We start from the raw sequence: 13,431 nt of genomic DNA, 5'->3' as shown, positions 1-13,431 counted from the left end.
GACGATGCCATTGTTAGCTAATTTGATTCCCAGGAATCTGACAACAGGAAGAATCAGATTGCTTGGTGTACGTGGCGTTACTCCACTCTAATCACTCAGGAGCTCCACAGGATTTCACATACCAAGCAAAGAGACTTATCGTAGAAAATAAGTCCTGGTTTTACCCAACTTCCGTGTTTAATCATAACCGTTTTTGCATTTTTAGAAGGTAAAATGACCTACTATTTTTAAAAAATGGTCAGCCACATTGAGTGATAAAAGCAATGAGGCTAGTGCTGGTATACAGAAGGTTGGAATAGCTGGGAACTGGTCACAGATTAGTCAGGCTAAATATATGTTTCAGATGACATTTGAATTCTTAGGGGAAGAATTGGCCTTCATATGTCCTCGTATGTCCTCCAAAACACTGACAGGGTCAATCCAGTGGGGGTCTTAAGAAAGAACCTGAACCAGAGAATGCAAGTGGATGTGCATTTATACCAAGAAGAGGAGACACTTCTTTGCTCAGAGTAGTGGGGTGTGGAACAAGCTGCTGGGGCATGGTGTTGAAGCCAGTGCCCTAGCTTATCATTAACTACTCTCTACCAAATGGCCTGCAATGGGCCAAATGTCATTTCCTCTCATTTGTAACCTTTCCTTTGCTCTTGGGTACAGTCATTTTAACACAAAGGTTTTTGTCTTCAGCATCACAATATATTAAAAGCATAAATACTGTATAATCAACCATATACTTCTTTGGCAGCAATAAAAAGATGGGGTTTACCTTTTTATGCTACTTATAAAAAACTACACAAAATGAAATATCAAAAAGTTGATGTGTCAAAATACATTTCAAACTACCAAATACGTGTTAAAAAATGCTAATTTAACTCGCTGCTATGTGGTGAGCTTTTTAAAATTAACTCCTGTGAGAAAAGACACAGCAAAAAAGGCACAGCAGTCCTGTCACTCAATTATAATTTAATTAATGATAGTATGTTTTGAACAATTCGTCAAGTTGCATCTTCTCAATGTCTCAAATGACAGCTTATTAAGATGATATGTGGACAACACATTAATTATTAGTTCTTCCTCTGCTGTGTTCAAAGTTGTATTGTCAGTGTCTGCTCTTAATGTTGGCAAATGTCTAAGAATGTAAAAATTACAGTCCTTGATTGTTACATTCTAATTAACCAGCTTGCAGGAGAGACGTTTACACCTCCAGGACTCAAATAACCAATGTGCATTTAAAAGAAAAGAAAAAGTGCAAAACCCCGGATCTTGGCACAGTATCCAAAAGACTGCCTTAAATTTAGGTGACTGGAAGCCAGGAATGAAATTCGTGTTAAGCATGTCTTTGCATCTGTGTACACCATAAACAATTGGAATGAGAGCCGTTGAGGTATACCGGGAGTTACATGAATTATTACATCAGAATTTACAGCCACATGAAGGGTGGCTGTAACTATGTAACTGTGTGCCTCTCTCTCTCTGAACATACTGTACAGTTAGACAGGGTTATTTGCTGCTTTTCATCAGCAATAAATTAATTCTCTATGAGGTGCAGTACTGACTCTATCCACCACTTCGAGAAATATTCCAGGACCCGACCACAAGATCCAAGCCAGAGCGCGCGTCTTTGCTGTCTGCCGAGCAAGTGCTGGGGTCGGTCAACTCCGCTGCACAGTCACTGGTGACCTTGACACGAAACACTGGCACAAGGGCAGGCCCATCAGGGACAAGGAGCTCAGCAGGTTAACCAAGGCGGAGTTAAGGATCTTCTGAGGACCAGATAAGATGAGGAACACAGTGCCTAGGCCACAGGCTGCACACCCTGGTCCTTGTTGCAGCACAGGAGCGCTGGCAAGGATCCTCAGCCTGAGAAAGGTGTCGGGTGCCAGGTGTCTCTCTGCCCCAGTGAGCAGAAGCCATGAGTCCTGATGCGCCAGGGCTGGCTGTGAAACAGAGCGGCCACAGCAACTGCAAGATGAGCCACAAGAGTTTCCTCACCTGCCGCGGCCGTCGTGATAAATCTAAGCCACTGAAGTGTTCATTTCATTTCCAAACTTTCATCAAACAGAGAGTTACTTAATGAATTTCAGCGGCAGAAAACATAAAACAATTTGCTCGGGAATCCATTAGCAGTGATAAATATTTACCGGCTATTACCTGGCACGCCTCACAGGACGCATGCTTGTGGCAGTTTGACTAAGTGGAGTAATGTACCTCTGTATCCACACAAGGTATGGGAGTGTGAAATCTGTACTGTCATTTTCAGTAAGTCACGGAACCTAGTGGAGTACAAACAACATTATACTCAGTCACTGCAGCTATTAGAGGAAAAAACAATAACATGGCCCATCAATACAAGAGTTTGCGTACGGAGCTGCTTTCAGCTGATCATAAGTTGCATTCAGCACCTTTCGGGCCACTTGATTCACACAGGCCTTTGTGGTAAGCAGAAGGTGCTCTGTGACGAGGACCAGCAAGAAGGGACACGTCTTCATTACTCCTGAAATAATGGATTGTTAAAAATATAAGAACATGAGGACATTTACAAGCAAGAAGAGTCCATCTGGCCATTGCCTGATGGGTACTCAATAGTGATGAGCTTCAGCCACATGACTGCGTAGCTTGTTTCAGACTCCTGCAACCCTTTGGGTAAATGAGTGTTTGTTTTTTAAAGAAATGCTGCAATGTACAGGATACAGAAACAAACAAAATCAAACAGGAAGTGTTAATGTTAAGGTGCTCTTTACAGTGTAATATTTTTGAACTACAGGTGTCTGTGCTCACTATAGCGATCTGCGCTTCATGCATTTTATCCAAATCAGCATAACTGAGCAAATTATGCTGTCCAAATCTGTTCTTTCTGGCAGCCCTTCCATAGAAGCAAAAAGAAATAAAATAAGAAGCATGCTTTTGCTTATGCTTTTCAGGAAGCTCAATGCAGACAAGACGGATCATTTAGACGAAGCCCTCGTAATGACAATAACAGCTGATAAAGCTGGAGCATGAACTCACTGCCCAGCCCTGCGCATTCCCAGGATCCCAGTGCAGGGCTGATTTCGCTCAATATCTGTAAACATAAGTAATGGCTTTGCTTTGGCATAGGCTTCCCCTTTGATTTATTTTTGGGAGGAATGCTGATCAAATGTAATATTTAATAGCTTGTAACAGCCATGGGTCCTGGGACTGTGGGAGTGAGTGTGAATAATCGTGCTCCTCTGTGCTGCTCTGCAGTAGCAGTCGAGTCTAAGGTCCTGCCACTCCTGATGCACTGTATGCTCCTGTCAAGACTGTGCCGTGCCCATTTTGATTGACAGCCACTCTAACAGTGTTCAAAGGAATCTGCCAAGAATTGACCAAGATGACAGTTTTTTATTTTCTGGAGAGGAGAGATTACATCGGACACTGGTGTTGGCTGAATTTACTGTAGTCTCTTTGACATGAACCAAAATGGGTGTGAGGCCAGAGACCCAGGGGTGTCAGAGAATGTGCCCTCCCCCCCCGGTCGGAAGTCTGAAAACAGTTCCTGAGCCCTGAATGTGGTGTGTGTTGCTGTTATGTTGCCTTTCTTTTCTACAGATCTAAAGTGGCATGCAAAGTACTGATTAAACTCAGTCTTAGTTGATCAGCGACTTGTTCTTTAGAGTTCATATATGTGATCAAACTCTTTACTGTGTGGAATACTGACTTTTCAGATTAAAGTAAAGCAGGTAACAGCTGTGAAATGTAGTACATTTCCTTTCATGTGGTCCATGCAGTTGAGATCCAACCTTACTTTGTTCTATATTAATTGTCATCTTGGTTGAGAAGATCATTAAATTGTTTTGCAGTGCACTGCCTTTGCTGTTTTAATTAATGCCCTCCTTGCAGTAATAGCTGCAAAGTATAACTTGAGAGAAAAAAGGGTTGTCGCAAACAGAAGCTGGATAACAAACAGAAGAATACAGATGTTTTTTAATCTATTTTAAAACAATTTTGCAAGGGAAAAGAGAAACAACTGACAAGACAACGAAAACGATTGCCTATGTTTTCAAAATCACGACAAAAGCAAATGTCTTTTTCTCGCAGGAACACAGAAGTTCTGTTTGCTGATCCTTAATCAACCTCTGGATGAAGACTACTTTCATCAGCTCTGGCCGAAAGGTATTGATTTTGTGATAAATATGAAGGATAGGCCTTTGGCGTTTTCTTGTTAACAATCACTGCTGTTGGAAACTTGTGGTGGATAAATGGGGCCAGACAGCAGGAGTCCATATTACTCAAGAGAGGTCAAAAGTTCTTAATCGTCGGCTTAGAAGTACATAACTCACAGTAAGAGGTCCCGGGCCATGAACTCTGGAATGCTACCCATCACGTTAAAATCCTTCAGGACAGAAATTCCTCAGTGTGGGCTCAGAGGTTAAATAGGTGTGGATGGTTTACAGGGGCCACCAGTGGTTAACACTGCTCCCTCACACCTCTTGGGTCCTGGGTTCGATTCTGAACAGGGGCTCCTGTGTGCCATGCACAGGCCTGGCATCCCAACCAAGGTGTGATTCTTCCATGCGGTATTCCGAGGACAGGTTCCCCGATGCCACTCAGATCAGATCAGGAATAAGTGGCTTTGTACTGCCAGATGGGTTTTTTACCAGCATTGCTCAAGCCTGTTTTACCAATGCCTCTGTAAATAGTGTTACAGGAGACAGGTCTTTTCCAGTATTAGTTTTTGTTTGATTTGCATTTGGAGGTGCTCAATTAGCCATAATTTGGTTCATCTGTTTCCATGAGACTTTGTTATAAGTCCGTCACTAATGCTTCGAAGTTTAAGAAATGTCACAGATGAGAGGCGGCTGCTTGACCTGTATCCCTGTGTATCTGCCTTATGTTTTTCCTGGGATTCTCCACCCCCCCCACCCCTTCCATTCTAGTTTGAATGATTCTGGATTTCTGAGGTGATCCTGAAGTGTATCAACGGAGACACTTCTCTTTCAGATGTAACCCGTCTCATCTGCGCAGACTGTCACGATTATAGTCCCCCCTCCTTAAGGGTGCTCCAGCCCTTTCACTTTAGACTTAATTCTGTGCACCTGACCCCTTTTCCCAGCCTACCTTAAAAGCCAGGCGCTGACGTTCATCCTGGCTCTGCATCTGGTTTCCGAACCGTGCGAGTCCGGGACCTGGGAGCGCCTGGTCCCGTTAAGGTTTTAATCTCTGTTCCCGTTCCTAGTCCGCCTGTCCTGACCCAGTTCATGGTTTTAATTCCTTGTTTGGATGGATCACCTGGCTATGGACTTATTCTTGTGTTTTTGGATTCCCTTTATGGATTACTTTTGGATTATTTGCCGCGGCCACACCTTCCCCGTGCACCAGCGCCCCCCTGTTTTCAGCCAAGGATTCCTGCATGACCTTTTCCTAGTGTTTCCCACTTCTTCGGATTGTGTCGTCCGCATAGGGTCCGGAAAGAACTGTTCGTTACACAGACGTGCTGTTGTAGTGTTTCCAGTGCCCAGACTGATGTTTTCTTCTGCGCACCACCTGCACAGGAAGAGGTCCTAGAGCTCACTCACACAGGGTATCAGACTGAGTACTTGCAGCAGCGAGGGAGTTAAGACTTACGGATGCCTTAATTACCAGGACCTCAGTGACGGATCTGGAGAGTCTGTCAGGTTTTGATCAGGATTATCATCGGTTTTGAGACTCCGTTCTAATGAGGTGATTATTGCACCAGTTTATATCCTGGTGAGGGGCTGTCACCTCTTCATCGTGATAATGTGGAAGAACTGGGAAGGAATGACATGGTATTCAACTGAGCGTGGGTGTTTAAGGTTATTGCCGGTGATCCATGTTAAGACAAGAATTACAAGCAGGGGTTCAAAGTCTTATTCTACTGAGAGCAGCATTTTTACTTCTGCTCCCTCGTTTTCAAACAAGTCATGCTGCATTTTTAGCTAGGCTTGATGATGTCCTTGATTTTTGTTACATTAGCGTGATATTGACGTGCCCCTGCAGTAAGTATCAAGGGCAGAATCTTTAGGAAGAGTGTCTTATCAGAAGTGACTGTCTGTTATTAAGAAGAGCAACAAACCCAGATTGGTTCATCTGAAAATATTGTCCTTCAGGTGAAACAGAGGAGGAGGAGATGACAGTATTACCAGAACCAATCAGAGGCAAGAATCATCCCACATTTGTGCCTCAGCAAACCCTGTCTAATTATTGGCAGTGGGGTTATACGATTTACAAAAGTCATTTTACTAATATATTTGGAGAGGCTTGCCTCCAGATAACCCTTGTAAATCTGAAGGGCACATTAAGAACTTACGATACAAATACAACACATAAATTATTTTTTGGGTCAGTACATTTTGTTTACTGATGTGCTTATTATGAATTTTTTAGTATTGAAATTGTAAATGAGTTGTAGTATTTCATTGAGTCATTTAGGTCAAAGAAATAATAAGTATTACTAGTGCATATATCAGAATTTTGTGAATAGGTGAACAAAGGTGAAAGTCACTATAAAACTGAACAGTACTGACACAAATGAAAACGGTTCCTTGTAATGCTAAACTTGCATTTCTTATGCACTATTATGCAATAACATAAAGACTCCACATCGATTTTAAATACATGGCAACTTTTAAAGTGTGAAAACTTTACACAGTATATAAGCCTTTTATGTCATCCAAGTTACTGTTGAGTGATCCTGTTAAATACTAGCCTCCTAAATTCGATTTCAGTTTCTGATTATTCAGAAAAAGATTTATTTTAATAATAAAATCACTTTATTAACCCTTTACAATTTCTTGCATTAGGAATTTTCTTTTCACATACCCCAGCTTGCTCTCCATGAGACACACAGACAGGGAGAGAGCCTGCGGTCAGACATTGTACAGCGCCCCTGGAGCAGTTGGGGTAAAGGGCCTTGCTCAGGAGCTCAACAGAGTAGGATTCTTCTGTCGGCTGCGGGATTTGAACCGGCAACCTTCCAGCCACAGGTGCAGATCTTTAGCCACAGAGCCACAGCTCTGCCCTGATGTGTTTCAATGTGGAATCACAGTTTGTTTTAATAATGGGTTGCTTCATTGGAATCTTTAATTTTTTTCTACTCAGAATTTTGGAAATTGATATCATTTATGAAATGCAACAGCTGGAATGCAACCTCCAACATGTTTAATTTTGTTATTTCAATTAATTTAGTCATTTCGGGTTCAGTAGGGGTACGTGAGAGCTCAGCTGGACCAGGATTGGGAACCCCTGTACTAGGTCACTCTCTCTAGCAGTGCATGCCCAATTGAACTCCGCTCGTTGCTCCTCAATATTGGTTTGTGATGCAATCCAACCAGGGGAATCAGGAAATTTAATTACAATGTAATCCTAACCTCCTCTCTTCAATACATTATCCACACAAAAGCCTATAAGCTAAACTCGTATCTTTATAAAACTTGTGCTGGAACACGAGGAAGATTTTATTATTCAGGCGGTGAGCCTTGTTTTTCACCTGTTTATAAGAAAGTGCTACATTTTTTCAAAGTGGATTGAGAAAACTGGAGACTACTGCCAAAAAGGTAGGGTTCCAAGTCATATTTGGAAATCCATATGGTAGTCCTGGAATGATTCATTTCAACCTCATCCCTTTCCTCAAATAAGCTAAGATCTGGCACCCTGTTGCCGACTCCAGCAGAGAGATATGCTACCGAGGTCTATTAAAAATTGATCAAAGCGACATCTTTTTTGAAACTTTTGACATTAGACAGGATCTTTGCCAAGTTACGATTTTTGTCAAGGTGAACCTTGATAAAAGTATGAAGAAAAATAGGACCATGAGCTAGAATATTACATTTTGTGAACATTTATCTGTGTTACCACACTTGAGCAATTGAGTCATAACTACTTTAGGTCCCATTTGTGATAGCTGTAATTTAAATCGAATGTTCATTACATTTAAAGAAAATATTTACAAATAATAATGTAGCACAGTCTTGGTTGTATAGGATAAACTGCAGGAAAGCAATGAACAGGACTACACTTTTGTCCTAAAATTAATAAGCAATTACCTGTATATGTTTCATATGTTTTCTCATTCAGTGTAACTTTGTAAATGAATCTCATTGCCACTCATCTTTGCTGTGGTAAAATATAAACTGTTCCTGACCCATGCAGGGTGTTACAGCTACAAATTATTTAAATAATAAATAGTAAATAATTGCACTGCATTTACCAGTTACTTGTTTACTGTGGTTTTCTCAGCATGGAATGTGATATCAATAATCATAGTAGTATAATGCCATGTATTAAACTCATGATTTTATTCTCCCTGGTGTCTGGAAGCCTGATTTTGACTACAGCACTCATATCTCATTAGTTACCTGTGATGCTCTTTGGTGTGCTGTGGAATAAAGGTATAATAACAATGGCCTGTAACATTCAATTTTGATTTCCTTGCAATTGTTTTCACATCTGATGTCGTTAGTGATACTGGAGGGTAGTATTCCTTTAGAATGGCAGTTTTACATGTAGATTATATTTTCCTCTCTCAGCTGTTTGTAGTTTGTAGTCATTATTTTTAAACTGTCTGTTGAGTCTACTGTGCACAGAAAAGTTTTTTTTATTCATTTTTGCTTTTTTGCTCAATCCGACAGCCATGTTCCCCTTGTCTTCATCACTAGGCCCTGGAGTGCCAGTGTCATACTTTCATACTGCATCATCTAAATTGTACTCTTCATAATAAGTAGAAATCATTTTATTTCCTGAGCTGCCTAGGCCATGGCCACTCTTCCAGATGATTTAAGCATTCCCCCTTGGACTGTGGTGCTAGTATAGCACCTGTAGGAAAAACACAGAACCGTCATTACAGGGATGATGAACTTTACATCTTGCACTTTGGCTAGTCTCACCCCTTTAAATTTACTGACCAGTCTCTCCCTGTTTTAATTTACAGCTGCTACTCCGTTTCCTTTCCTTTCGCTGCCAGCTTTCATCAGAATTGTAGGTGTGAGGTCTAGCTCATCAGTAGCTACCAGTCATAAAACATGCAGCTTGGACAGCAAAATTCTCCACACAAAAGGAGCGCAAGACATTGAGTCTTACAAACTGTAGATTTATAATGTTATCAGCTCTTAGATGTTCACACAGTAGAAAGGCCCTGCCCTAAGTGATTTATATCTGAGTGTTTTTTTTCCCCTTCTGTAATGCTCTACTGTATATCAATTATTAGTCATTCTGTAATGTTTCTAGCTGCAGTCTGTGCTGTAATAACAGGCAGATTCAGGAGTGAAAATCTGAACGTAGGATGTATGTATTTCGTAACTTACAGGAGCTCATCATATCTCATATCTTGAACTGTGGACCAATTCCTAATAAATGGCCTGATAAATTTATAACATTCCACTCTTTTCCTGCAGAACAAAGAATATTGACTGACCTTCTATCCCCAAACCTAACCAAAAGCTGTACAACTACAAATGCAGATGATAATATTTTAGCTTTGCACTGCATCCCACCTGCATGAAAACTGTTGGTGGTATCAGGACTTGATTGGTGAACACACAGTTTTGTAGATGAGTACTGTTTCAGTCCTTATAATGATTGACTATAACTAATCAAATTTTTTAAAATGATAGTGAATGTATTTCTTCAGGTTTGCTTGTCTGCTGGGCTTTTGTTTTTTCATTCACTGTGTTTGGTGTATTTGAAGACACCCATATTTTAATATATCACCTCTTTATTCATTAGCAAATCTCCACTGTTAGCGTCAAACAAAGTTTTGAATTATTGTCAGATAAACAAGGAAATTCACACAGTAAAAGCCATTGTATGCAGCTAATGGAATATAGACTGTTGGTTAATTAGACCTGACACAGGTTTAATTAACCAACAGAATTAAACCTGAAGTAACAAGTTGATCAGCTGATGTCTGGGTTCGAAGGCGTACCACTTAGGCTTGTGCAACATCAATAAAAAGACTTGCTGCTGCAGCTTTGAGATGCTGTAGGAATTGTAAAAGCACTGGCCTAAAGAAAATGTGCAGAGCCTCATGGCATAAAACAACAAGCTCAGACATCTGTCAGAGTACCAGAGCAGCACATTCTCTGAAGACCTGCGGGGCTCTGGTAAGGTCTCATTTTCAGCTAAGACATCTGAGCTAGTTTTTTTTACGCCATCTCAAGGCTGCAACAGCAAATCTTTTTTATTATCATCATTGGATGTTGCACAAGCCTAAGAGGAACACCTTTGAACCCTAACAACAGCTGATTAACATGTTACTTCATGTTACGTCATATTGCACCCTCAGCCCCTCCTCCAAGTCCGCACGCAGCGTCAGTGTGGACTTCAAGTGCACAAGGATTCGAGGGACATGATCATAGACGGGGAAGGGACACCTCATGCGACGTCACACGGCTCGGGGTCAGAATGCTGTCTGCTGTTGATGTTTCTTTTCCAGTGGCTAAGTGCATGATCGCAGACCATTTAAAAAAAATAATTATTCATTCTCCGCTTGCAGTTTGATGACATTGAATTTCGTCTCAGCTGTCCCTGCACACAAGTAGTGACACATCGTGTTCATTCGTGTTGAGCGGGCTCAACTCACAACAGGGGAAGTAAACAAAGGAAAGCTTGGCAATACTACTCTGTTTGTTAAGAAGCTTTGTGCTACTTAACGCTTTTCATGTCGTCTGTCCCAGTACAAAAAAGAAAGTACGAGGAACATAACGCGTTCATTTATGTTCATTTAAAGACAACTAAATAAGGTAAACTTGGCAATAACTCAAAGCCTTGTACTATTACCTTGTACAAAATACACCGGCGCTAAACAAATATTCCTCAGTCGAAATGAGGTGAGAAAATAAAAACTTTATGTCATAAAGAATACATACAGTGTGAATCTGTGAATGTTCTATTCTGCATAGCAACCGCTTTGATGGGTTAGAAAGTGAAGCGTCACCATTCCGCAGGGAACTGGGGGTGACACCCTTCAACTCCGAGCAGATTATTAATCTCAGATGCCAAAAGTTTATTTACCTTCATCAAATCATAGTTTTTTCAGCCTTTTGCTGAGATTCTGTCTTTTTCTTTTTCTTTAGCCAAGGGAAAGATAGCAGACAAGGCAGCACTATGCAGATGAGTTTACTTAAACCCTAGAGATTAATTTAGCTGATCCAGCAGGTTTGTATAAACTTCTAGCAAAGTAATTACAAGCTCATAACAAAATGAGAGAAGAAAAGGCATTTGCCTATATAAAAGGGGAACTGGGAAAAGAAAACGCTGTGCAGAAATCTGTAGATACATTTATAAAATTTTAGCAGAAGGAGTATCTTATGGTATTTCATTATTTTGAACAATGAGAAAATTGAGAAAATAATATTTTATCGTGCTCACTTTTGGATGTTAACATTGGCATGTAATCTGTCAGAACACAATTTAAGGGATGCTTGTATGTATTACAAAGATATTGGGTAGGATTTGTAAAAACGTTACTATTCTGTGGAACTAATGCATGCTTCTCATTTATGAGAAACCTCACAAAAACATTGGGATATGAAGTTAATATTCAAAGAACCAAAAAATGTAAATATCTTTTACCTTTATTTTATAATATTAGGAGTTTGCATTGCCTGTTTTAGAAATTAAGATGAACTCTGCATAGTTTTATGAGCGTGTTTTCAAATTCTACCTACTCACAAAGGAGCTTTCTGATAATTTGTTTTAATGTGGTATGTTAGAGTTTTGTGTTATATTCCAGTTTTTTCTGTGTTTAAAAATTAATTTCAGTTAATATTTTGCTTTTTGGAGGTTCTGTTGTGGTTTTGTTGTGTTGTTTTTTTTTCTATAATTTTTGGGACTTGCTTTCCTTTTTTCACGTAGTTACATGAAAAGGTATTGAACACATTGTATTACATATTAGGTAATTTCAGTTTATTGTTCTTGAACCTAACAGCAACGGGCTTAGATATAATTCCTGGAAGGCCTAGTGATTATTTTTTTGTTCCAACCTGAGTAGCCAATTAAACCATTAACTTAATTATGTTTTTAGTTCTGTACATATGTGGGATTTTTCTTTTTTTTTTTACAGCTGATTACTCAAATCTTGCGCTTCGTTAAAGTTACAGTTACCGGTTACAAAATTCAAAAATCTGGTTAAAAGTCTTATAGTTAATTAGCTAATTAGTCCAATTATTTGATGTAACCCAGAGCCTATGCAGAACACACCCCTGAGCTCACTGGAGCCTGGATCACCTGAACTCGTGCATCACCGCTCCGTGACTCTGCAGCTTCCCCAGGTTGTGTTACGTCATTTCAGTTTCTTGTTCTTGAGTGAACTACCAGCCAGCGTGCTTGTTCTGGAGTGTACTACCAGCCAGCGTGCTTGTTCTGGAGTGTACTACCAGCCAGCGTGCTTGTTCTGGAGTGTACTACCAAACCAGGTGCTGACAGTGACACTGGTTTTTTTTATGCATTCTAAATTTTTTTGGAGCATGCTGTTATTGTAACAGCATTGTAAATCCATACTATACCCAAACATGAAGAAGGCAAGGAGAAAAACAAAGAAGGTAAATGGCCCAATATTCAATAACTTCATGTTCACAAAATGTTCCCCATAATAATGCATGGAAGTGCTCAAAGCATTTGAAGCTGAGCCATTTCTGTTTTTTAAGAGCTCCAGGCCCTTGTTTAAAGACCAGTGCCAAGAGTTTCAGTGTTTTGTGATTGTTCCCATTACTTTGAATAAATTAGCATGAATTAAGCCAAAGCCTAGCACTAGTAAAGCCTGCAGCAGATGAAATAATTTTACATATTTCAAATAAAGTTTTGGATTTTTTTTATTGTACGGTATATAATTGATTATATTATCAAATATTTTACCTCTAAATGCAGTACTAATGTATAATTAAAATGCAACAGCATAGGTTTTACATCAGTTGGTCATGGGGCACAGACATAATATTATTTCCGTTTTCAGCACTGAGAACTGGGTTGAAATTGTTTGAGTGGTATTGATCCTTGCGATAACAAAATATTGACCGTAAAAAAACACCAGAGGCACAGTGTCTTGTATTTGAGTTGATTTAAAAAATGTAAATTGTGTTGATTAGGAATGTGTATAACTAGCTGTTTTTAAAAAGGCATGGTTAATTCAAGAACAGTATAAGACATAACCGTGCCCTGCTTGAGTTGTTTGCTGTCGAAATGATTGAAATCCGTGTCAATAGTTGAGAGAAAACAAAAAAACCCGCTCACTGTGGTCAGTGCAACATTCTAGACACTTAGGACCATCGATTAGATCCTGCTGCAGGCAAGTGGAATGTACATGGAAGTGCATCTAACCAAAAATGGGGACACGTATTTACCCAAAGGGTTGTGGGATTAAGGCACAAGCTGGAAGGTCCCACCTCATTAGTAACTGTTCTTAGTTGTTTTGAGATTGCAGTGACCAGAGCCTGAGAAATTCAGATGAAATAAACCTTG

The 13,431-nt window shown here is 40.0% G+C and overlaps 1 protein-coding gene across 10 annotated transcripts in view; it reads left to right on the top strand.

Moving 5' to 3' along the window:
- Positions 1-13,431, top strand: part of tpk1 (thiamin pyrophosphokinase 1) — a 118,558-nt gene that overhangs the window by 29,888 nt on the left and 75,239 nt on the right. For 7 of the 10 annotated variants that reach the window (XM_015354882.2, XM_015354885.2, XM_015354884.2 and 4 more), the window contains one exon: positions 4,057-4,131. The exons of the other annotated variants lie outside the window; for them this stretch is intronic. In XM_015354882.2, coding sequence (XP_015210368.2) covers positions 4,057-4,131 — 75 coding nt within the window. The remainder of the gene's footprint in view (positions 1-4,056; positions 4,132-13,431) is intronic. 10 annotated transcript variants of the gene reach the window in all.

Source organism: Lepisosteus oculatus, chromosome 6 (genome assembly GCF_040954835.1).
Source record: "Lepisosteus oculatus isolate fLepOcu1 chromosome 6, fLepOcu1.hap2, whole genome shotgun sequence".
In the NCBI taxonomy this organism is placed as follows: Eukaryota; Metazoa; Chordata; class Actinopteri; order Semionotiformes; family Lepisosteidae; genus Lepisosteus; species Lepisosteus oculatus.
Note: the sequence above shows the minus strand (reverse complement) of the source record. Positions and strands in the feature narration are given on the sequence as shown.